The 25220-nt window shown below is 54.6% G+C and overlaps 1 protein-coding gene across 1 annotated transcript in view; it reads left to right on the top strand.

The window, feature by feature from the left end:
• Nucleotides 1–10559: 10559 nt before the first annotated feature.
• Nucleotides 10560–25220, top strand: part of KIAA0930 (KIAA0930 ortholog) — a 44166-nt gene continuing 29505 nt past the window's right edge. The window contains exon 1 of the mRNA XM_052639837.1: nucleotides 10560–10773. Within this exon, the coding sequence (XP_052495797.1) occupies nucleotides 10560–10773 (214 nt within the window). The remainder of the gene's footprint in view (nucleotides 10774–25220) is intronic.

Below are 25220 nucleotides of genomic sequence, written 5' to 3'. Positions count from 1 at the left end.
AAGGTGGGTGTGAATAGCTGTTGGGCTCTAGACACTCTGCAATGAGGCTTGTAAAGTAGGTGTTAGATAAGTACATCAATACAACTGAAGGGAGACCCAGACACACACTCACTGCCTCTTTGCAAGGCTCAGGGAAATAGATCCCAGTGTGTGCTATGCTCTGGCCCTGTGAATAAGCCACTTAGTATCTTTGAGCCTCAGTTTTCTCACCTGTAAAATGGAGACGATGAAATTGCAGTCCTGCAGTGAGACTGAGGGTTAAATGAGCTGGATACAATGAACTCGGCACAGTGCTAGGTGTTTAAGAAGAGCTGTTTTGGGACTTCCCTGGCCATCCAGTGGTTAAGACTCCACGCTTCAAGGGGCAAGGGTTCCATCCCTGTCAGGGAACCAGGATCCCACATACACGGTTCAGTTCAGTTCAGTCACTCAGTCGTGTCCAACTCTTTGTGACCCCAAAGACAGCAGCATGCCAGGCTTCCGTGTCCATTACTAACTCCTGAAGCTTAGTCAAACTCCTGTCCATCGAGTCGGTGATGCCATCCAACCATCTCATTCTCTGTCGTCCCCTTCTCCTCCCACCTTCAATCTTTCCCAGCATCAGGGTCTTTTCAAATGAGTCAGTCCTTTGTATCAGGTGGCCATAGTATTGGAGCTTCAGCTTTAGCATCAGTCCTTCCAATGTATTCAGGAATGATTTCCTTTAGGATGGACTGGCTGGATCTCCTTGCAGTCCAAGGGACTCTCAAGAGTCTTCTCCAACACCACACTTCAAAAGCATCAGTTCTTCGGCGCTCAGCTTTCTTTATAGTCCAAGTTTCACATCCATACATGACCACTGGAAAAACCATAGCTTTCACAAGATGGACCTTTGTTGGCAAAGTAATGTCTCTGCTTTTTAATATGCTGTCTAGGATGGTCCAAGATTTTCTTTCGAGGAGCAAGTGTCTTTTAATTTCATGGCTGCAGTCACCATCTGCAGTGATTTTGGAGCCCAAAAAAATTAAGTCTCTCACTGTTTCCCCATCTATTTGCCATGAAGTGATGAGACTGGATGTCATGACCTTAGCTTTCTGAATGTTGAGCTTTAAGCCAACTTTTTTTACTCTCTTCTTTCACTTTCATCAAGAGGCTCTTTAGCTCTTCTTCACTTTCGGCCATAAGGGTGGTGTCATCTGCATATCTGAGGTTATTGATATTTCTCCCGGCAATCTTGATTCCAGCTTGTGCTTCTTACAGCCCAGCATTTCTCATGATGTACTCTGCATGTAAGTTAAATAAGCAGGGTGACAATATACAGCTTTGACATACTCCTTTTCCTATTTGGAACCAGAGTGTTGTTCCATGTCCCATTTTAACTGTTGCTTCTTGACCTGCATACATATTTCTCAAGAGGCAGATTAGGTGGTCTGGTATACCCATCTCTTGAAGAATTTGCCACAGTTTATTGTGATCCACACAGTCAAAGGCTTTGGCGAAGTTACTAAAGCAGAAGTAGATGTTTTTCTGGAACTCTCTTGCTTTTTCGATGATCCAGTGGATGCTGGCAATTTGATCTCTGGTTCCTCTGCCTTTTCTAAGACCAGCTTGAACATCTGGAAGTTCACGGTTCACATATTGTTGAAGCCTGGCTTGGAGAATTTTGAGCATTATTTTGCAAGAGTGTGAGATGAGTGCAATTGTGTGGTCGTTTGAACATTCTTTGGCATTGCCTTTCTTTGGGATTGGAATGAAAACTGACCTTTTCCAGTCCTGAGGCCACTGCTGAATTTTCCAAATTTGCTGGCATATTGAGTGCAGCACTTTCACAGCATCATCTTTTAGGATTTGAAATAGCTCAACTGGAATGCCATCACCTCCACTAGCTTTGTTCATAGTGATGCTTCTTAAGGCCCACTTGACTTCACATTCCAGGATATCTGGCTCTAGGTGAGTGATCACACCATCGTGGTTATCTGGGTCATAAAGATATTTTTTTATTGTTCTTCTGTGTATTCTTGCCACCTCTTCTTAATATCTTTTGCTTCTGTTAGGACCATACCACTCTGTCCTTTATCGAGCCCATCTTTGCATGAAATGTTCCCTTGGTATCTTTTATTTTCTTGAAGAGATCTCTAGTCTTTCCTATTTTATTGTTTTCCTCTATTTCTTTGTGTTGGTCACTGAGGAACGCTTTCTTATCTCTCCTTGCTATTCTTTGGAACTCTGCATTCAAATGGGCATATCTTTTCTCCTTTGCCTTTGGCTTTTCTTCTTTTCTCAGCTATTTGTAAGGCCTCCTCAGACAGCCATTTTGCGTTTTTGCATTTCTTTTTCTTGGGGATGGTCTTGATCACTGCCTCCTGTACAATGTCACGAATCTCCGTCCATAGTTCTTCAGGCACTCTATGAGATCTAATGCCTTGAATGTATTTGTCACTTCCATTGTATAATCGTAAGAGATTTGATTTAGGTCATGCCTGAATGGTCTAGTGGTTTCCCCTATTTTCTTCCATTTAAGCCTGAATTTGGCAATAAGGAATTCATGATCTGAGCCACATTCAGCTCCCGGTATTGTTTTTGCTAACTGTTTAGAGCTTCTCCATCTTTGGCTGCAAAGAATATAATCAATCTGATTTGGGTGTTGACCGTGCAGTGTCCCCTCTCCTTCCTCCACCCAGCTCCACCCCCGGTGGACTGCGACCCATGCTGTGGGTCACCAGGGATGACAGGGCCGTTTGCAGGCATTTGTTGGCCTCAGTGTAGTTCTTGCTTTTGGAGGCTCTGTCCACACAGTCCCAAACATTAAGGTAGCCTTATAAAATGTAGTCTTTTTTCAAAAACAGATTCTGAAAGGATTTTAAAATAATTTTTCACTTGAATTGACTTGGTTCCTTGACCCTGCCTTTGATGACCTTGGAGCAGATGTGTGACCTCTCTGGGCCTCCTGGTTCCTCGATGAAAGAGCGATAATGGTGTTCCTGAGTCGCGGGGTCCAATGTCAGCATTTGTAAAGTCATGAAACAGTGCCCCGCAGATAGCAGACACGTGCAGGCACGTCGGCTACACAAGATAAAATACCGGCAATGTTTCATTTCTGATTTCTCATCAATGACTCTGAATGCTCAGGATTCTTGTTACTTGAGCTTCCTCGATGTAGTGAAACTAGCGAAACATTCATAATTACCAAATCAAAAATAATGATGACGTAATGCCACATCCTAGAGGGATTTGTTGTTGCCGTTGTTCAGTTGCTCAGTCGTGTCCGACTCTTTGCGGCCCCATGGACGGCAGCACGCCAGGCCTCCCTGTCCACCACCAACTCCCAGAGCTTGCTCAAACTCATGTCCATTGAGTCAGTGACGCCATCCACCATCTCATCCTCTGTCACTCCCTTCTCCTCCTTCCCTCAATCTTTCCCAGCATCAGAGTCTTTTCCAATGAGTTGGCTCTTTGCCTATAGGTATTTAATGAAGCATTATTTATTTATTTGGCTGTGCTGGGTCTTCATTGCAGCGCCTGGGCTTAGTTGCCCTCAGGCATGGGGGATCTTAGTTCCCTGACCAGGCATCACACCTGTGTTCCCTGCATTGTAAGGCAGATTCTTAACCAGTGGACCACCAGGGAAGTCCCAGTAAAGCATCTTCTAAAGTTCACCTTTTTTTTTTTTCTATTTGCAGTAGTACACAATGTTGGTTGTTAATACAAGTTCTATCACCCCAAGGGACAAAGGCTGCATTCATAGCCAAGGGAAGTGACCTCCAGGCAGGAGCTCTGAGAGTCTGGAAGAGCGGGGGAAAGGAGGGCAGGCTCTCTAGCTCTCTGCCGGGCTCACCCAAGCTGTCCTCCGATCATGTCCGGGCTGGACAGGCCCCAGGGGACATATAGTTCAGCCTCCACTGATGGACTGGAGCCTGGGGCTCTGGAGCAAAAGGGACTTGCGCAGGTACAAAGTGTGTGGTCCCAGGTCTCCCGCCGGATGAACACATTTCTTTCCCTGTTTCAACCCCTTCCACATCCAGCACAGCCCATGACACCTCCCACATCCCTATCCCAGGTACAAGTGTTCTTCCCAGGAACAACCCACTGTCTGGCAGTTGAAGAAAGGCTTCTCCTTTCCAAACTTGTCATCAAACGTGCATTCTCGAAGAGGCCTTCCCGCCCCAAACCACAAAAAATGGACTCACTAATGCCAGATGGTGTGTGAGTTGCTGTCTCTCCCTTCCTGGCTACAGGGTTCCAGTCCAGACTCCAGGTCCAACTTGCTTTGTGACTTTAAGCGTGACTCAGCCTCTCTGGGTTTCACGTGTCTTACTTAACACGGAAGAGAACACCAGTTGCCTTTCGGGGCTGAGGATAATCCTTGTCCACATTCATGAAGCTTCGGACATCAGGCGGCTTCTCAAGTAATGTTAGTTAGGTATCTCCCCAACCCCCAACCGTCTCCAGCACTTCCTCTTTCAAAATCGCTGAATTCCTTTCTTTCCCCCAACGTGTCGGTGCCTAATAATAATTTTAAGGTTATCTCTTCTGGGGGAATTTTAACAGAGATCTATTTTTAAAAAGTGGAGTGCTAAAGTTGGAGTTTCTGCCAACAGATGAGGATGAGAGACTATTTCGTGTGCGAGGTGGATGGTGGAAATGGGGCCAGAGGATAAGAGAGGAGGTGGTTGGACCCTTCCAGGTCGCCTCTCTGTCTTGGTAGCAGGTGAGAAGCACCCAGTGTTGGAGGAGCTGTTGCAGTCTTGATCTGGGGACGGTTGGGTTTAAATTTCCTGATGAAAAAAAAAAAGGCGGAGGAACCAGAGTTCCAAGAACCTGAGTCACAAGAAGGGAGAAGTCAGGCTAGGAAGCTGCTGACAACACACTCACATGACTGAAAAAAAATTTTAACAGATTCTCAAGGGAGACTAAGAGAGCCTTTGAACCTGCCCCTTGGGCCTTCTGTTCATCCACCCGAGGAGAGGTTATTTATTCCTGATCTACCTCCAGAAATATTGCCTTTTCTTCTTGGGGACTAAGCAGAAAAGATGAACAATTGGTTCCAACTATGAAGCAACAGTTAGAACTGGACATGGAACAACAGACTGGTTCCCAATAGGAAAAGGAGCACGTCAAGTCTGTATATTGTCACCCTGCTTATTTAACTTCTATGCAGAGTACATCATGAGAAACGCTGGGCTGGAAGAAGCACAAGCTGGAGTCAAGATTGCCGGGAGAAATATCAATAACCTCAGATATGTAATGACACCACCCTTATGGCAGAAAGTGAAGAGGAACTAAAGAGCCTCTTGATGAAAGCGAAACAGGAGAGTGAAAAAGTTGGCTTAAAGCTCAACATTCAGAAAACTAAGATCATGGCATCCAACCCCATCACTTCCTTGCAAATAGATGAGGAAACAGTGGAAACAGTGGCTGACTTTATTTTTCTGGGCTCCAAAATCACTGCAGATGGTGATTGCAGCCATGAAATTAAAAGACGCTTACTCCTTGGAAGGAATGACCGACCTAGACAGCATATTAAAAAGCAGACATTACTTTGCCAACAAAGGTCCATCTAGCCAAGGCTATGGTTTTTCCAATAGTCATGTATGGATGTGAGAGTGTGACTATAAAGAAAGCTGAGCGCCAAAGAATTGATGCTTTTGAAGTGTGGTGTTGGAGAAGACTCTTGAGAGCCCCTTGGACTGCAAGGAGATCCAACCGGTCCATCCTAAAGGAAATCAGTCCTGAATATTCATTGGAAGGACTGATGTCGAAGCTGAAACTCCAGTACTTTGGCCACCTGATGCAAAGAGCTGACTCATTTGAAAAGATCCTGATGCTGGGAAAGACTGAGGGCAGGAGGAGAAGGGGAGGACAGAGGATGAGATGGTTGGATGGTATCACCGACTCGATGGACACGGGTCTGGGTGGACTCTGGGAGTTGGTCATGCACAGGGAGGCCCCTGCGATTCATGGGGTCGCAAAGAGTTGGACACGACTGAGTGACTGAACTGAACTGAACTGATAGACTCACAGAACATTGGAAATCCAGGAAGGTGCTTAGAGATCACCCGGTCCCATGGGCCATTATATGGAAAATAAATGATGCTCAGAGAATAGAAGGTTGGTGGCCAGGGGCCAGCATCAGGACTGCTGGCTTCTCTGATGACCAGTCCCTGCGAGAAGAGTTCTCTGGGCGCATTTGTTCCTGACACTGACAGGCTCTTTGAGTCAGATCAGCCCCAAATATTGAGAGAGAAAAACATGAACCACCAATGCCATCGTCCCTTGTATACACAGGATGGCGTTCGGGTCTATGGGCACAGATGTCAGGGAACGAAGCAACTGACCTTTGAAAGCAGACCGCTTGTGGTTGATTTTCCTCTGCACTTTGCTTGATTGCTGCTCTAATGTTGTTTGCAAAATAAACCTTGGGGAAAGAAGTGCTTGAGTAGAAACTTTATATGATTCCCTTCATCTCAGGTTTGCCCACTGCATTGGTTTTCTGTGGCTAACAACAAACTACAGGTTAGAAGTAAGACTGGGGGCGGTGGGGAGGAGATGGGTTAAAAGCAAGGTGCAGGGAAGGCTGTGCTCTTTTCTGGAATCTCTGGCAGAGAATCTGTTTCCTGGCCTTTTCCAGCTTCTAGAAGCTGCCTGCATCCCTTGACTCGTGGTCCCTTCCTTCACCTTCAAGACCAGCAGCACTGCACTTATCTGATCACTTTTCTGTTGTCACCTCTCTGACTACAGCCAGGAAACCTCCAATTTTAAGAACATACGTGGGGATTTCTCTGGTGGTCCAGTGGCTAAGACTCTTAATGCAGGAGACCTGGGCTCAATCCCTGGTCAGGGAACTAGATCTCTCACGCTGCAACTGAGAGTTCAACTGCCACGACTGAAAGGTCCCATGTGCCGCAACTAAGACCCAGGACAGTCGAATAGATTAATAATAATAATAATAAAAGAATGTGTGTGATTGCATTGGGTAAACATGGGTAATTCGGGAAACTTTCTCCATCTCAAGATCCTTAACCTAATTACATTTGGGAAGGCTCTCTTTTTTTTTTTTTTTTTTAACCATGTAAGGTAATATATATTTACAAATTCCAGGGATTAGGGTTGGGCATTTTTGGGGACCATTGTTCTGCCTACATGTTCTTTTTCCCCCTCAGTGGTATCTCTAAAAATACACCCAATTCTTTGCAGAAAAGAACATTTTCATTGTCATGGAAAATACAGCTACACCAAAATTCTTTCAAAGACTTTAAATCTTTTTATCTTTAATTCTATTTAACATTCTGCATATATACAGAAAAGTGTATAACTCATCAAGTTACACTATAAGTTTTATAAACCGACCGCACCAATGTAAGCAGCATGCACATCAAGAAGCAGAGCATGCCCTGGGCGCCCAGAAACCCGGCTCACGCCCGCTTCAAGTCCAAGGTATTAGTCAACATTTGTTGACATTAAAAAATTTCTTATGTGGGCAATACTTGGAGTATGATTGAATAAAAAGGGAAGAACCCAAGGGCTGTTCATTTCTTCATTCGATGAGTATTTTCTGGCACCTCTCCTGGGCTGGATGCCAGGGAAAATGGGATGAGCTGATTGGATGAGGGTCCTATGGCACAGAAGCAATAGAGGCAACTCTGTGTGTGTGTGTGTGTGTGTGTGTGTGTGTGTGTGTGTGTGGTGGGGGGTGAGGGGGTGGGAAGGAAGTTTGAGAAAGAGATAAAAATACAAATGCATTGGCCAGGCCTAATCAGAAGGCTTCCCATAGAATGTAGGCCCTGAAGGTGAACACAGAGGAAAAGAAAGGATTTCCAGCAAGTGGGGGGCACAAACGAAGGAGTGTCAGTGGGGTTGGGTGGAGTCAGGTGGAGTCAGGGGAAACAAAGAAAGAGATGACCATTGGACTTGCCAGCCTATGAGCCCTTGCTCAGTCATTCCCGTGTCCCATTTCATTTTTTAAAGACTTTCTCACGAACATTTTACTTATTTATTATTTTGGCTGTGCTGGGTCTTGGTCGTGGTGCTCGGGGGGCTTCCCCTGTTGCAGAACATGGGCCCTAGAACATGGGATCAGTATTTGCAACCCGTGGGCATCGTTGCCCCGTGGCGTGTGAGATCCTAGCTCCCTGAACAGGGAAGTCCCCCCACTTCCCATTTTACCAGCCCCAAATCCCGGCAGTCTGGACTCAGCATCAGAACCGTAGCGCTCAGGCCAGTGTCTTCCTTCCAAAGATGGGGAAGCAGTCCTGGGGGAGAAGATATATATATATATATATATATATATATATACACACACAGACACACACACACGCAAACACACACACACACACACGCACACGGCCGATCACTGGCTTCATCAGTTCTCTCCCTCCACATGCCTCTACAGAGCCTCCCACACTCCACCCTCCCCATGCCTGGTGCAGGCACACAGGGGTCAGACCCCCGCCTTGCCAAAGTAGCCACGAGGCCTGAAGCAGGACCCAGAGCACCCGCTTTTCCCGCACCCCGCGGTCCCTCACTGCCTCCTCCACCCGCTGCTCCCTGCCAGGCCTCTCAGTCATCCTTCATGTGCTCAATTCACGGGCATCTACTCCGTGGTGGGCCACGTTCCAGGCACAGGGAGTACAGCGGTGCAGAAGACAGGCCCCTCCCTCAGTGGGGACGTCAGACAATAATAAACAGAACACAGAGCTCTATAATGTAGTGTCAGCAGAGGTAAGAGATGTGTGTGAAGAAAAATGAAGCAGGATGGGGACTTCCGTGGTCGACTAGTGGCTGAGACTCTCAGCTCCCAATGCAGGGGACCTGGGATGGATCTCTGGTCAGGGAACTAGATCCCACATGCCGCAACTAAGAGTTTGAATGCCCCAACTAAAGATACTGCATGCTGCAACAAAGACTGAAGATCCCACGTGCTGCAACTGAGATCCAAGGAAGCCAAATAAATAAATAAGAAACAAACAAACAGGATGAAGGGGTTGAGGGGAGGGAAGGTGGTCTTTGAAGTTAGGTGGTTGGGGAAGCTCTTTGAGGAGGTGACACTGGGACCCAAATAAGATGAAGAAGCTTGAGTTACAAGGCTGGGGGACAGTTACAAGGATGGTCTGTGGACAGAGACTGGCGTGACCGCAGGGGGACGTCCTTGGAGATTTAGCGAGTGGGGAAACGCCAGTTTCTCCCTCTCCATGTCTGTCTCCCTAGTCTGCAGAAATGGGTCACCAGGGGTGAGATCAGGGAAGGCCCTCTAGCTGCTTCCCTCCCAGATCTTCCTCTCAGTGGAGGCCAGCACAGGGACCGATGCCCACTGGACCTTGGTCTTTATCAGGATCACAAGTCCAGCTGATCTCAACTCCCTGCCCCCAACTCCCTCAGTTCAGTTCAGTTCGGTAGCTCAGTCATGTCCGACTCTTTGTGACCTCATGGACCGCAGCATGCCAGGCCTCTCTGTCCATCACCAACTCCTGGAGTTTACCCAAACTCATGTCCATTGAGTAGGTGACACTATACAACCATCTCATCCTCTGTCCTCCCGTTCTCCTCCTGCCTTCAATTTTTCCCAGCATCAAGGTCTTTTCAAATGAGTCAGCTCTTCACATCAGGTGGCCAAAATATTGGAGCCTCAGCTTCAGCATCAGTCCTTCCAATGAACACTCAGGACTGATCTCCTTTAGGATGGACTGAATGGATCTCCTTGCAGTCCAAGGGACTCTCAAGAGTCTTCTCCAACCCCCTTGTACCTAGTTAACACTCAGAGACACCCCATCGCACGGCTGAGGAAGCAGGCTTTCTCAGTACCCTGCACGGTGGCAGGCGAAGGAGGCTGCGGCGGCAGGAAGGGCTTTTCCACTGTCCCCCACCCCACCACGTGAGACCTGTTTCTGGGGGAGGGGTGACCCCTTTCTGGGTTATGCAGAGGAAGTTGGCAGCGGAAACCGGTACTGACAACTTGATTGAGGAGAGAAGGGTGACAACAGGGAGGGCAAGTGACAAATTCAGTCTCTCACAGGGCAGCGCGTAGGGTGTAGAGCCGGCCGGGTTGGTCCCCCGCGGCAGGTCACAGGCGGGTGACCCGGGGCGTGGCCTGAGACGGGGGCGTGATCTGGGCGTGTCTGGGGTGAGGCCAGGGAGCCAGGGGCGGGGCCTCTGTGATCAGGGGGCGGGGCCTGGAGGATGGTGGCAGGATCTGGATGGGTGGGTGTGGCCTGAGGGTGGGAAGGGGCGGGACCTCGACGGTCGGGGGCGGGGCCTGAGGGACGGTGGCGGGATCTGGATGGTTGGGGTGTGGTCTAAGGGCGGGCAGAGGCGGGGCTGGGGCGGGACCCGGACGGCTTGGGGGCGGGGCAGGGCGGGGCCGGGCGGGGCCGGCGGCGGCCTGGAGGCGCGCGGGCGGTGTGTCAGCGACGCGGAGGTGCGCTGGTTTCGCCGGGCTCGGCGGGCGGCGACGGCGGCGGCGACGCGCACAAAGGCGGACTGTGGCTTCTCTGGTGCTGGCGGCGGGCGGCGCCGGGGCGGGGTCGGCGGGGCGCGCCCGGGGCCCCCGCGGGCACCGCGGCGCGGGCGATGAGTCGGGGCCCGGCATGGCCTCCGCGCGGCCGCCGGGCCGGGCCTGCGCCGCTGTGCCCGCGCCCGCGGGGCTCCGGGCCGGGCCGCCCGCCCTCCCGGCCGCCGCCGCCGCCTCCCCCGAGCCTGCGGGCGGCGCGGAGGCCGAGGAGCGCTCGCTGCAGCACATGCTGCGCGCCATAGCCGAGGAGCGCGGCCGCGTCAGCCTGCGCCGCGAGGTCTGCGGCCTCGGTGAGTGGGGCCGGGCGGGGGCGAGGCCGGAGCCGCGGCGGCGCCGGAGTGTCCGCCCGTGTCTCCGTCTCTGAGCGTGTCTCTGAGTCTCCGCACGTCTGTCCCCGCGTGCGTCTCGGGGGGAACCCTCGCGTTCGCCCCAGATCCTCGCGTCCTGGTCGTTCCCGCGCCCCCGCGTCTTCGTCTCTGATCCTGGTCCCTGGAGGGGTCCGGCACGCTCGCGACCCTGAGTGTCTGTCCCCCTGTCCGCCCATCCCGGGGTCTGTCCGTCTTCTCCCTTCCTCTCCCCTCCGTGGCTCCGCCGGTTCTCTTCCGTCTCTGGGAAGCCCTCCCCGGGGCCTCCGTGCCGCGGCCGGCAGTGTAGACAGGGCAGGTCCCCGGCGCCCGAAGGCCTCCCAGGGGCCTCCGTGCGGCGGCCGGCAGTGTGGACATGTCAGGTCCCCGGCGCCCCTCCCCGGGGCCTCCGTGCCGCTGCCGGCAGTGTGGACATGTCAGGTCCCCGGCGCCAGAAGCCTTTGTCTCCCCGCGCGGCTCTGCGCCTTCGCTCTGACTGGGGACCTGTTGGACCGTGGGCCCCGAACCCACCCGCTGGGCAGAGGGAGCGGGGCGGCCGCCCCTCGTGCTGTGACTCCGCTCTACGGAGGCCCCGAGTCTTAGATCTGCCGGTGAGTGGGGGCAGGGGTGTCCCGTATTGTCTACAGGGAACCGGGGGTGGGGGTCTACAGGCGGGGGTGGGATCTCCCGGCGCGGCTGGATGTGAGGTAATGGCTCCTGGTGGATCGCATTCGGACTAAGGCGCTAGGAGCCCCCCACCCTCACCCTACCCCACCCCGTAGAGTGGGTTTTGCGGTTTTCTCTCTGCAAAGACCCCTCCCTTCCTCCTGCAGGAATGACTTCATTACCACGTTGTCACCCACTCCCCCTCCCCAGTCTGGGCTGGGGATTTCTGAGGGGGCGACGGCAGCTTTTGGAGAAGAGAATATCCACCTTGGCGATTCTACGGCCCCGCCTTCATTCACCGTTGGGGAAACTGGGTCCCAAAGAGCCGATATATCCCCCACCCCCAACCTACCTGAGGTCACAAGGCTTCCAGACCCCCTCAGCAGGCCACACCCTGGAGGCCGGGTTGAGGGCGGGGATCAATTTGCATCCTCTTTTTTGTGGGAGGCAGGCTGCCCTGGAAGGAAGCTTTGCTCACAAGTCGGGGTGAGGGTGGTGGGCATGAAGGTGAGGTGTCTACAACACAGAGCTGGACGGGGACATAGGTTTCTCTGGTCTCTTCTGAAAAGGTGTCACTAAGGAGTTTTGAGCAGAAATGGAAGGATCCTCATTCCTCCATTTAGCAAACGTTGGTTGAGCACCTACTCTGTGCCCGGCTGCATGCCTGCCAGGCAGGCTGCTTGTCACCTGGCACAGAGTGTCTGAAATGGGAGGGGTCTGAGCGACCATCTGCTCCAGCCCCTCTGCCCTGTTTGCTCAGCCTCTCCTGGCACCCCTCCCCACTCCCCCGTCAGCCCATTCCCGTGTCCTCTGAGCATCCTCTGCCCTGTCAGACAGTCCCTGCCCCGGAGGGCCTGCAGTGCCCCAAAAGAACAGCAATCATTTGCCCTGGCACCTGGCGTTCCCTGGGCACTCAGTGTGTGCCAGGTGCTTTGTGCAGGCACCCTCCGTCTGATACTGACTTTGCCCGAGAGGAGTGTGATCTGTTTGACTGACGAGGAGCCTGATGTCCAGAGAGGCCCAGGGACAGCCTGCGAGGAAGCCGTACCGCTGGGGTTGACCACGGTCAGGGCGACCCCGGGGCCTGGCCGCCGGATAATCCCTGACCCGGATAATCTCAGCCAGGCCGTGTTGCGCCTGCTGTTGTGCTGCATCTGGGGAGGAGAGCTGCGCCTGCTAGGCCAGGGACGCAGGCCGATGGTCACGCTGTTGCTGCGTGCCTCCTCCTCACCTCTAGTTGCCCTTCACACACAAGGCCTCCCCATCCTACCACCCCCGGCCCCTCAGAACTCAGTCCCTGTCGTGCTCTGGTGCTCTGAGCTTTTATCCCTGCTGTTTGCTGCTCCTGGGAGGCCACCTGCCCTGCACACGCACCGGCCCTGCAGACAGCTGCAGGTCTGCGTTCGGGCCTCAGTGCTGATGCCGCCACCCGGGGACGCTTCCTCTGGCCCCCATCCTGCTGTCTGGGTGCTCATGTCCAGTGGGTCATTGGACTGCCGTGGCCCTGTGATGCTGTCTCCTCAGTTAGCAGGCGACCCCTCCAAGGCCTTGACCACATCTGGGACCCCCCACCCCCAGTGCCCAGCACACAGCACATGCAGAGCAGGTGCCTGGTGCTCGTTCAGCAAAAGAAGGAAAGGATTACTCTCTGGACTGGGGAGTGAAGGGCGTGGATGGCAAGGAGGTTAGGGGCTTCAACTCGTAGAAGGGCTCATGTTGCCCATCTCTTTCAGTTTTCAGACGAGAGACGTGATGTTCAGAGAGGGGCAAGCTAAACAGTGACTTCATGCCCAAGCAGAGTTAGGAACGACTAGCCTGAGCGCCTGGGCGTGAGCCAGAACGCCCTCCCCAAAGCACTTTGAACATCCAGTTGCTCGCGTCATCCTCTCATCTCCACTTTGCAGCTGGGACAACCTGTTGCAGTTACGAAATAACTTAAATCTCCCAGATTGTTGTTGACTCAACCCTTAGGCTGTTCAGAACCATGCCATGCCCTCTGAGGTTGTTTTGAAGGTATGCAGGACCCTCTGGGGGAGACCCTTGAACCTGGATGAGTCAGTGTCTATGAGATGGGAGAAACTGACTACCATTCCCCAACACCTAACCCCCACCCTGGCCACTCCCCACATCATTGCTTGGCTGCTATGATGAAAGGCACCTTGGAGACCCAAACCTGATTTCTGACTCTCGTCCACTGTATTTTCTGCAGTGGAAGCATTTGTCTGAACACTTGCTCCATGCCAGATGGGGGGATCAGCTTGGATCCTTACCACATGGGGCGGGGGACAAGTGAGTGGGGAGAGAGAGCCAGGTACTCAGGTGAACTCTGTGGAATCAGCCAGGCCTCTGGTCACTCTGAGCAGGGTTTTGGTGTTTTATCCACAGGAAACTGCCTGTGCTTCCAGGGAACTTGTGGGCCAAGCTGGCGGCTGGGGTAGCTTGTGCAAGCACCAAGAAGCTCTGAGCTGGGAAGAGTGAGGTGGTCCAATGCCCAGATTTTGTGTGATGCCGACATCTGGACCAAAGGTGGAAATAGCCTGATGCTTCCTCTTGGGGACTGGGCCTTCTGATGGGCCGTGGACATCCAGCCTGTGTGGACAGGCTCCCTTTAACACGGGTGTCATGCTGCTGGCCTGTGGTCAATTCATACGGACACAACCTGGGTGTGAGCTGTGGAGGGGCGCTGTGAGGGGAGGGGCCTCCTCATGCTGCCTTTTATGGTGCCCTGCCTAGGCTGAGCGTTATATATTTTTTAAATTTTATTTTATTGGCTTTTTTTTTTTTTTTTCAATTTTTTATGGCCGAAGGCAGCCTGTGAAATCTTAATTCCCCAACCAGGAATTGAACCCACACCCTCGGCAGTGAGAGTGCAGAGTCCTAACCCCTGGACCACCAGGAAGTCCCCAGGGCTGAGCATTTTGAAGCTGCTTGTTCCTGGGCTCTCACCCCTGTTTAGGTGGCCTAGGAGCTTTCTCTTTCTTTGGAGTGCTGCGGTACCAAACGGAGTATTTCCCTTTCACCATGTCCTTTTATTCTCAAATTGCTTCTCTTAAGGTGGGGATTATTAAACTCTTCTCTTTGTCCTGGTGGAGAAACACAGGTTCGGCGGTGAAGTGACGTACCCCAGTCCCATGGCTAGGAAGTGGCGAAAGAATCTGCCTGAACCCCAGCTCTTAGCAGAGGTGAAGGCCCACACCTGTCCTCAGGTGCATGTGACCCGATGTAGGCCTGCGTAGCTGCCTGCCGCCAGGTGGCCTGGGGGCGGGCCCAGGTCGAGGTGGGAGAGGTGGTGAGGGGCACAAAGAGGGGACCCCTGTCCGCTGACTGGGATGGGGCGGGGTCATGCCTCTGAGAGGGGGTCCTGAGGCGGGCAGAACTTGCCAGGCCGGAGCGGGGAGGCTTGAAGGGCAGCCGCGGGAGTTGAGGCTGGAGCGGCGTTTGGGGCTCTGGGTGCCCGGCTGGGAGTTGGGTGCTCCCAGGGCCTGCCCTCAGGCCGCTGTGTGGGTGTTTGACTTGAGGACCAGCTGGCACTTAGAGAAGCTGTTGGTCCTGGGGGTGGGGGCTCAGCCCGTCTGCCATGTGCCAGCTTCGCTGGGCCTTCGCTTCTGTCTCCTGTGGAGGCAGCTTCTGCTGTTACCCCAGAGGAGGGAACCAGGCTTCAGAGAGGAAAGTGATTCCCCCAGGGTCACGCAGCTGGGAGCTAGCAGAGCTGGGGTCTCGGGGCTCCAGCCAAGGCCGGTCAGGCGCCAGGAGCCATCCTGCAGAGAGTGATGGAATGAGGCCGACAGAGGGCTAAGGGGGCAGTTGCCTTCCTGCGGGCCTCGCCTCTGTGCTGAGCACCTGCACCCGCCACCGCCCCGTGCGTCGGAAAGGTCCTTGCATGCTCCGCTGAGCCTCTGTCTAGCTCTGCGCTGTGTAGCTGGGGCGTCATGTTGGCCAGGGGATGCCGTGGGAGGTGTGGCTGGAGTGGAAGACCTGGGGCCTGTGCCTGCCACCCCTGGGGGCCTCCGTGTCCTCATCCGTGAAGTGGGGATGTCAGCGTCCGGAGGGTCGAGGGAATCGTCAGGGAAAGGACAGGCACAGCCTCACAGGGCGGCGTAGGGCCACAGGAGCCGCCCCAGCACAGGCTGGCCCTCGGTGCCGCCATCGTTATAACGGGCACAGACCTCTGGCTGTGGAGTTGGGGCGGGACCCGAGCTCCGCAGATGATGGCTTCGCCGTAGCTGTGGCTGGTTTTCCGGGGATCCCTGGGGCCCCCCCAGCGCTGGGGCTGGCTGAGTTGGCCGTGGGCCAGTGCGCGGGGAGGAAGTATGGCCGTTGGAATGGCAGGGGGCCCTCTCTCAGTTCCTGCGCCTATTTTTAAGGCCTGTGGGTTCCGGCCTCCACCGTTTCTGGGGCTGCTGGTGGGTCCTCTCTTAAGGTCGGGGCGCTGCGTCCTTTCAGAGAACACTGAGGACACGGGCCTTCACTCTCTAAGGAGACTGAGGCTCGGGGCTGCAGAGATTCTTGGCAGAGCCAGAGGGTGGTCAGCTGTGTTGGCACCCACCGCCCTCCTCTGCCCTGGGCTGGAGTGACTGCTGTGCCCCTGCCCTGAGGCCTTGCTCGAGGTGCACCCCCTCCTTGAGGCAGTGGCTCCTCATTTACATCTGCCTCGAATACCAGCCAAGCCACCAGGCCCCTGAAGAGAAGCCCTGGGTGGGACGCTTGTTTAAAAAAAAAAACAAAAACAGCCTCAAAAACCCCCAAACAAAATTTTTTTTTCCAGTTAAAAAATGTTACATGCACAATATAGAAACTGGAAAATATAAGAGAATGGAAAAAAAAATTACTCATAGTTCCAGTTATGCAGAGACACATGGCATCACCGACTCAATAGACATGAGTTTGAGCAAACTCTGGGAGCTGTTGATGGACAGGGCTGAACTGAACTTAACTGACACTATTAACTTTGCAAAGTCTCCATTTCCAAGCTTTTTGAAGCCCCTTAGCAGATACTTGACATTCTACACATAAAGTTTCTTCATCATGCTTTCTCACTTAAAATTCCTAAAACATTTTCCATGCTGTTCAGACTCGAAGCATTATTTAAATGACTGCAGGGCAGTTGAGTGGATGTGCCATAATTTACTTAATTGGTCTTGTCTTGTGGGAAACTTAGTTTGGATCCAGTTTTTCTCTTCTATAAACAGCTTGCCACAAGCCTCTTCATCTGTGCAGAGCTTTCTGCAAGCGGAGGATTTCTTTGGGCCCCCAGCCCAGGAGGCTGTTTCTTAGAGGTTGCTGTCTGACCCCCGAGGGCCGGACTGAGACCATGCGTGGATATGGCAGGTGGCAGACAGATGTTTACCAAACTCACAGAGGACTTTCTGAATTGCCGGGGCAGAACGCTTCCAGGGCAGATGGTAGTGGCAGGTGGGCGGAGTGGGTGATGGTTCATGCTGCCGCCGCGTTCACCCAGCCCCTTCCCAGACCAGCCCAGACCCTTGCTGGGTCCCCAGCCCCTAGTACCGACTGCCCTCGGCCATTGGACACCATCTCCCCTCCAGGGGTGTGTTGCAGGTACCTGCCCCTCAGCCTGGCCAGGCCTGGGCGGGGGTCAGCCCTTCCCGGCACCCCCACTTCCCGTGGCCGAGTTCTGCCCGCCCCGGACCATCCCTCACCCCGACCTCGGGTCCCCCTTGGGCTGCACTGCATCCCCGCGGCTGCCACCCCCGACTGTGTTGTACTCGACTGTGTCATACTCTGCCGCTCACGCCCTGCAAGACTCCTCGAGGCAGCCAAGTCAGTGTGCAAGACCCTCTGTGACCTGGGCCCGCTCGCAGCTGCGCCCCCGGCCGTGTGAGTCTTCTGGTGGGGTGGGCGCTCCTCCCTGGGGGGTGCTGACTCCTCACCCCTCAATCCCGCCGTTTCCTGACCTCTGGAGGGGCCCTGCTGCCCCTCTCCCCACCCTGTTCTTGGCACCTGTAGGGATGTCCGCCCACAGGCCTTTGAGGCACAGTCTCCTGTGTGTGACCTCCTCTCCCTCACCTCCCCTGCAGGGCCACTGAGCTGGCTCCAGGTCCCCTGTGCCAGCTCATGGCAGAGCAGGCCCAGGGCAGGGGGCTGGGGGCAGTGAGGGGCAGGGGTCAGTGTGGGGGAGGGGTGGGGTTGGTGTGGGGGAGGGGGAGGTGGGGGGAGGGCTTGGTGTCTGTTGAGTGAAGACAGCGGTCATTCTTAGGAGGCAGCCTTTGTATAGGGCAGTCAAGGTGTGGAGGGTCCTGCCTGGCAGAGACAGGGCAGAGAAGGGCAAAGGTTGAATGCCATGTCACTTTAGGGAGGTTACTCCTGTTCTTGGATCCCCTGGAGGAGGGGGACGCCTTACTGCCCTGCGTCCACCTCAGGCAGAAGTCGGCCTGCAGACCTGGAGCCTACGGAGGGTCACCAAGGCTGCCCAGAACAGGTTTCAGCCCTGGGTCAAGTCCAGGGGACCCCGCGGGAGTTGCTGCAGGCAGGGCCCTTCCCCCGCCCAGCCCTCGGTTTCCTCTTGGGTAAAACAGGGAGGGGAGGTTGATTGGCCCACTGTTCACAGCCCATGGTCCTGGGACACTCAGTCACCAGTGCACACGCCTCTGACACTAAGCCACCGTGCTCGAGGAGGACCGTGCTGCTGTGGTTCAAGACGAGGGAAATGAAACGGAGAAGCAGACGCAGGAGGAACCATGAAGCCCTCCTCAAGGCGGACGTAAGAACCAGGCCACCCCACCACCCAGAGCTGCCGCATCACGCTTGGGGCGATAGGCTTCACACCCAGCGAGCCCCCCAGCTCAGTCTACAGGTCCGTTCTTCTGATCCCTAACATGTGGAGGCTGGTGACGCCTCAGGTGGTCCCCAAGGCTGTGCCCCCACTTCCAGGAGGTGGGGCCCTGGGTTTCAGGCTTCCCCCTGACCTGTGGAGGAGGGAGCTGCCCCCTGAGCAGGGCTGCTCAGCTCCTGGGAGTCCTTGTCCCACCCTGCCTCCCTGCAGCAGACCGCGAGGAGTCAAGGGGTCAGCCTAGACCTGAGAGGCTGTGCAGGGAGCGGGGTGGGGATGAGGTCATCCCAGTCTGTGTCAGGAGCCCCTCTCCAAGTCTGGGGAGGCCGCTTCCCTCCCCAGAGCAGCCACCGCTCTGTCACTGTGAGCCCAGCCCTGGGTCATCCCCTTAGCAGCCCGTGGCGAAGGGGATGTCACCCCTGCTGGCAGACGAAGGTGATGGGGCTCAGCGAGACGGAGGCCCCTGGTCAGGGTCCCAAGTAATCCGTGCAGGTTCTGCACCCAGGCTTCCTGGACTCGAGGCTGTCTGTGCCTGTCCCACGCGGATATCCATTTCTCCAAAGGCATTTGTGCCTTTTCTTCCCTGTGGCCTCGCCCGGGTCTAGTGTTTTAAGAAGAAGCCCGGCCGCTGCTTTTCACAGCGAAGGGCCTCTTAGAAGAAGCGAGAGTGAAGGAGGGAAATGAAAGAGGAGGACTGCCTGGGAGGGGGCATTCTTGGGGAGGAAGCCGTGGGGCTGAGGGCTGGAACTGCACAAGGCCGCCCCCCCCGCCGCCGGCCTCAGACCCTGGGAAGGAGGAGAAATGAGAGGGGCTGCCCTTAGGGGAGGGGGAGGCGTGTTTGGGGGGCTCTGTGGGCGACACTGAAGGTAGAGCCCCTGAAGCGCCCTGTCTGTTGGCTCTGCCCCTGGCCTGGTCAGGGGAGGTGGGCAGGCCTCGAGCCCTAGCTTTCCTAGCTTCCCGCAGCAGGTCACACGTTGGAGTGAAGTGAGTGAAGTCGCTCAGTCATGTCCGACTCTTTGCGACCCCGTGGACTGTAGCCTATCAGGCTCCTCCGTCCATGGGATTTTCCAGGCAAGAGTGCTGGAGTGGATTGCCATTTCCTTCTCCAGGGGATCTTCCTGACCCAGGAATCGAACCCGGGTCTCCCACATTGCAGGCAGACGCTTTACTGTCTGAGCTGCCAGGGAAGCAACCTCAGCCTGCACCCTGAAGCCCGCAGGAGCGGCTGCTGGGGTGCGGCCGTGAGCAGGGCAGTCCTTCAGCCTGGGCTCCCTGGGTGGGCTGGCCCAGCTGAGCCAGGTCCCCAGCCCTGAGCCTGGTTTGTGGGTGGGGCTGGGCACCCACACGGCCTGGGGTTGCTGGGTGGCTCTGCTGCTTGGGCACAGCTGTGAGCCTCTTGCGGGGCTGGCCTGGGCTTCTGGGCTCTCACCATGTGCCTCGTGCTGTGTGACACGGCGGGAGGAGGCGGGATAGTAACTGGGGCAGGGACCAGGTGACCTCCAGCCGGGGCAGGAGGGCGGGAGCTGGGGCGGTCGGGCCACGGCCCCTGTCTGGGCTGGGCGCCTTGCATGGGTGTCCACGGAAGGTCACTCAGGAGAATGGCCCCTCCTCATCCTGGAGGCTGGTTGATAATGCTGGACAAAGCAGTGAGTCGGGAGTTGGCTTAAGGCCACGTAGGTGCTGGCGACGTGGGGTACTGTTTTGGCCTGATGAGCGTGCAGGCAGGCTCAAAGCCGACTGGGAGCGGTTTGTAGGGAGCGGGCTGGCCGCAGTCCCGTGACGGTGGCCGCAGGACTGTGGGGTTTGCACGCACTGCTGCTTCGGAGAATCCAGAGGATCGCTTTTGGGAACTGTGGGGGCCGTGGGAACTCGAGTCCCACCCGTGAAAGTGACCTTGAGGTCAGGTCCGGGTTTCTTCCTCACTGAACCCGGGCCTCAGGTGATGCCCAGCATGGGGCAGGTCAGGGTGCGGGCTGAGCCCGACCTGGAGCTGGCCAGTGGGGATCGAGGCCGCTCTGCAAGGGAACCCAAGGGTGTAGAAGCCTTTGAAGGATTTCGCAACACTGCACATATCGTGAGGAGGGACGGTGGCTTCGGGCTGGGTTTCAAAGCCGACACTGTGTTCTTTGAGTGAACCGGAAACCGGAGCGTGTCATAGTCACATGGTGGTTGGTTCAGCATGGCTGACACCCTGTTTGGGCCCTGCCCTGTGCTGGGTGCTCGGCCACTCTGCCAGCGAGCTGCCTGCTCACGGTGGGGGAGACACACACGGGTGGTTAGTGTGACGAGGCCCTACCCAGGGCAGAGAGCGCGGCTGAGTGCTGGGCTATGGTTGGCCCTGCCCCCTGCCAGCAGGGTGACCTCAGACAGGTGAGTCACACCTGCAGCCTCCACCTCCTCCTCAGCGGAGTGAAGACACTAACAGGTGCTTTAATTGAGTGTTAGCAGCTGAACCCGCCAAGATGCATATGCTTCAAGCTTCTGATGACTTTACGCCTCCAGTGTACACGCGCATATAGGATGCTTCCGTCACCTCCCTGGTGAAAACCTAATACTGAAGCCGCAGCTGAACCCAGAGCCAGCACTTGGTGGTGGCGGCTGCCGGTCTCTCCTCACCACCTCCTTTTGCACAACATGTGGGCAGAAATCTGGCATCTTCCACTCCCATCTTCTGGGGTCCATTCCTCAGCATGCTAAGTTTTCCGCCTTGTTTTGTTGGCATTTTGTTTTTTTCGTTGGTGCGGGGGCATTTGTTATCCCTTTCTTTTGTATGTGATTTGCAATGATGCGCTTACGCAGCTAACCCTTGAATTGCACTTTTTAATAAATACTTGTAACAGTGAAAACATTTTTTGACCTTTTGAAGATCACGTGCGGTCAAGTGGCTCAGCTGGGTCAGGGGAGGTGTGTTGTGGGGGATGCGGATGGTAGGGATGGGCCCCCCGGAGGTGATGGCGAGCTGACCTGCATAAGCTAGGTTGGGCTGGGCCCCAGAAGAGACTCCACGGTGAGGGGAGGGGTGGCTGGGAATGCGTAGGGTGTTCAGTCAGGGAACAAGGTGGTGGGGGCGGCTGGAGCGTGGGAGACCACACTGCCCTCTGGAAGGGATTCTCTGGAGGGCCTGGCTCCTCTGGGGAGGAGGGCTGGACTTTCCCTGAAGAAGAAAGGAGCAGGCAGGTGATGGCCCTCCTGGTCAGGCCCCTGAGCATCACTGAAATCCCGAGCTTCCCTGGGGCTGCAGCAGGGGACTGGCCTGGCCCGTGGGGTGGCTCACATGGGGCCCGTCTGACCAGCTCTCCATCCAAGTGCTTCCCTGGGGCAGCCCTGGGCCTCCCCGGGCAGCTTCTTTGTCTTCTGTGCCCTGGGGGAGGGAGCACGGAGAGCCCCGAGTTGATGAAAGGCCTATTGACGGGCCACAGAAGCCTATTCATGCTGCCCCGGCTGCTCAGGGGTGGAAATGGCCGAGGGCTGCCCTGGACTCTCCCCAGAGAGGCCAGCTGACCCCCCAGCCTTCAGGAGGGGCCGGGCTGAGCTGGGCGCCCCCGAGCCAGGCAGCTCTCAGGAGGCCTCCCGCGGGGCCCTTGGGCAGGCTGGACACCCGGCATCCACAGGCGTGGGTCACGCCTCCGCTCATTCCTCATCTCCGCAACAGAGAGGCTCCATCTCAGCCCCTTCAGGGCCCCAGTCCTCTGAGGGTCCGCACAAAGCCCCTGCCAGAGGCCATGTGCAGTCCTGGCCTCCTGGCCGTGCCCCTTCCCCTGTCCCGCCTGCTCTCCAGGAGGGCCTTGCGTGCTCGTCCCCAGCCCCCTGACCCTCCCCTCTTCGGGGCGCGCTCCCTGACGCCCTGGCCACTGCAGCGCTGTGGTGCAGGCTCAGGGGCTCCGCCTGCCCTCCCCACCCTCCCGACGCAGCTGTCCTGAGACCAATAGCTCCCTTCATGGGAGCTCCGAAGAACTCAGGACCGTGGTCCTTTGTGTCTCAGTGGAGAAGAGAATTCAGCGAGAGCGGAGTGGCTGATAAGAACCGGTTTACTCGACTAGGACACTTGTGAGGCTTGCGAGCAGGTGGGTGAGAAAGTCACACCCTGAGAACTCAGTGGGCTGCAGTTTCCTGTGAAAGTGTTACTCTCAGTCGTGTGTGACTCTCCGTGACCCCATGGACTGTAGCTGCCAGGCTCCTCCGTCCATGGAATCCTCCAGGCAGGAATACTGGAGTGGGTTGCCATTCCCTTCTCCAGGGGATCTTCCCGACCCAGGGATGGAACCCAGGTCTCCTGCATTCCAGGTGGATTCTTTACCATCTGAACCACTGGGAAAGCCCCACAGTTTTAGAGTGGGGAGGGGGAGAAGACCTTCTTTGTCTTTCTTGCGTAGATGTCATGCTTCTGTTATCAGCTCCTCCTCCAGGCTGGGCAGGGGAGCTTCCTTGTCCCTACATGGTCAAGCTAGGTCCACAGGTGGTTGTTTTTCACATGTGCAGAGAGCATGCCTTGGGATCATTAGCTCGCCGAGCTCGCTGGACGGGCTGTAGGCCTCAGGCCGCCTCTGCTTTATTGCTGTGGGTCACGCCTCGTGCTTCTGTTCATGGTTTGGTTGCTAGGCAAGCCTGCTTGGTTGTGTGGTTGAGCGAGCGTGCTTTCTCGAGCAATGATTAACTTCCAGAGGCCTCCCATACTTTTTCTACTCACAATCCCGTGGTGAGAGTGACTGTTTAATCCCTTATTTTGTCCCTTCATTCTGTCCCTATGATTCCCCTCTCCAGGTGTTTTATCCTTTTATGCTTAAAAGGGGGTGAGGATGATGGCCCTTCCGTCATTAGCTCCTTCCAGCTGAGATGGGCAGAGGCCTGCCTGGGGAAGGAGCAAACAGCTGGCTTATTGCCCGGCTCTGCTGGGAGAACTGCCAGTCAGTGCCATTCTGGTTAACATCACCCTTTTCCCTCTCTTAGAAGTTAAGCGTTGGAGAATGAGTCTACAGAAAGATGTATATGAAAAGAAATAACAGCAGAAAACATCAGAAAAGTCATTCAAAGAGATTATAATCAGGATTTTGAAGATCCAAACCATTTTTTAACCCCGATAATTTCCAAATCTGGAAAGGGGTCACTTAAGGCTTCAATTTGTTTTTAGTTAAGCCCAGAATCTCAGTGTTTTCTATTTCAGGGTCTGTTGAGTCTTTTATTTCAGTTATAGGTTTAATCTGTACCTTTTTTTTTTATGTTAATAACATTTGGTGATGAGGGTAGCTTTCTTGTCCCTTGAGAGAGAGGGTGGCCCCTAATTTAGTTAACGAGTAAGTTCCTTTTGTTAAAGAAATAGGACCATCAGGCACAAACAGAAAGCAGTGTAGAAGCAACGGGTGTTGATGTCACAGAAAAGGGGTCCCAGGAAAGTGTGCCCCTGTCTCTTTCCTGCCTCCCCCGTTACACATTCCCTGCAGTCGTCAAGATTTTCAGCCATTCGGGTTGAAACCAAGGAGGCTGCGCCAGTGTATATGAGAAATTCTGTCAAGTGGCCCCCATTTCAGTGACCACCGAGGCTCAGCCTCAGTTACACAGACGCCACCTCTAGGCGGAGCCACCTCTGGCTTTGGGCCCTGTCAGTCTTCTGATTCGGAGAAGGCAATGGCACCCCACTCCAGTACTCTTGCCTGGAAAATCCCATGGACGGAGGAGCCTGGTAGGCTGGAGTCCATGGGATTGCAAAGAGTCGGACACGACTGAGTGACTTCACTTTCACTTTTCACTTTCATGCATTGGAGAAGGAAATGGCAAGCCACTCCAGTGTTCTTGCCTGGAGAATCCCAGGGACAGCAGAGCCTGGTGGGCTGCCGTCTCTGGGGTCGCACAGAGTCGGACACGACTGAAGCGACTTAGCAGCAGCAGCAGCAGTCTCCTGATTGTGAAACTGTCAATGACCAAGGGGCCCCCTCACTCGCTGGCGCCTGAGGCACTCCCTCTGTCAATGCCCTGTCGATCCCTGGTCAGGAAACAAGATCCCCTGTGCCGCAACTAAAGATCCCACGTGCCACAGCGAGGACCGCAGATCCCACGCCCTACGAGGACTGAAGATCCCGCGCGCTGCAGCTGAGACCCGGCACAGCCACATAAATAAATATATTTTAAAAAGCCATTTATATCTCCCTTTGCCTTTCCATTCTGTTTCAGTTTATTCTGCTCTCGCATGAAACTTCCTTGTTAAGAAAATTCACCCTCATTTAAGAGCTCCGGTAATTTTTCCAGCGTGGTGTTTGTTTTTACCTTTATTTATGGTGTGTAGGGCTTTTTGTTTTCTATATTAATTTTTTAAAGTTTTTTTAATCTATATTAATTTTTTATGTAGTTTGATTTATCTATCATTCTTTTTTTTTTTTTTTACTATCATTCTTTTCTTTGACAGCCTCCTCTTTCCAAGAGAATAAAAAAAAAAAATTATGCATGGTTTATTTCATTTTCTTATAATTTTACTTCTGGCATCAGAAGTTTTTCTCTTTCCAAAATTGGTTTTGGTCTGAGCAGGGGCCCAGCCTCATTCTCTTTCCTCTGCTGACCAGTCTTTCCAAGACCATCTGTTGAAGAACCGGCTTTATCCTCCTGACTAAAAGGACGAATCTTTGTGTGAACTAAATTACCGTGCGTTTTCGTTCTGGTTTTGTGCGTTCTCTTCTGTTCTGTTGATCAGTGTGATTGTATACCAGCACCACCTCGCTCTGCTTGAACACGCAGTTCATCGCCCTCACTTAATTAGCCAATATTCATTGTTTCCTACGAGTCAGATACCGTTCTAGGGGCTAAGTGCACAGCAGGGGACAACACGAGGAGGGAAGGTGCTCTGTTAGGACAGATGGGTTCTAGTAAGGCAGGCGCTGGCACTCGAGGGCCCCAGGCCAGGTCCAGCCTGCTGCCCGCTGTTGTCAATGAACTTCTTGACACACCGCCA

The sequence above is a fragment of the Budorcas taxicolor genome, chromosome 5 (assembly GCF_023091745.1).
Source record: "Budorcas taxicolor isolate Tak-1 chromosome 5, Takin1.1, whole genome shotgun sequence".
Taxonomy (NCBI): domain Eukaryota; kingdom Metazoa; phylum Chordata; class Mammalia; order Artiodactyla; family Bovidae; genus Budorcas; species Budorcas taxicolor.
The sequence above is the reverse complement of the archived record's forward strand: the minus strand, read 5'-3'. Positions and strand labels throughout refer to the sequence as shown.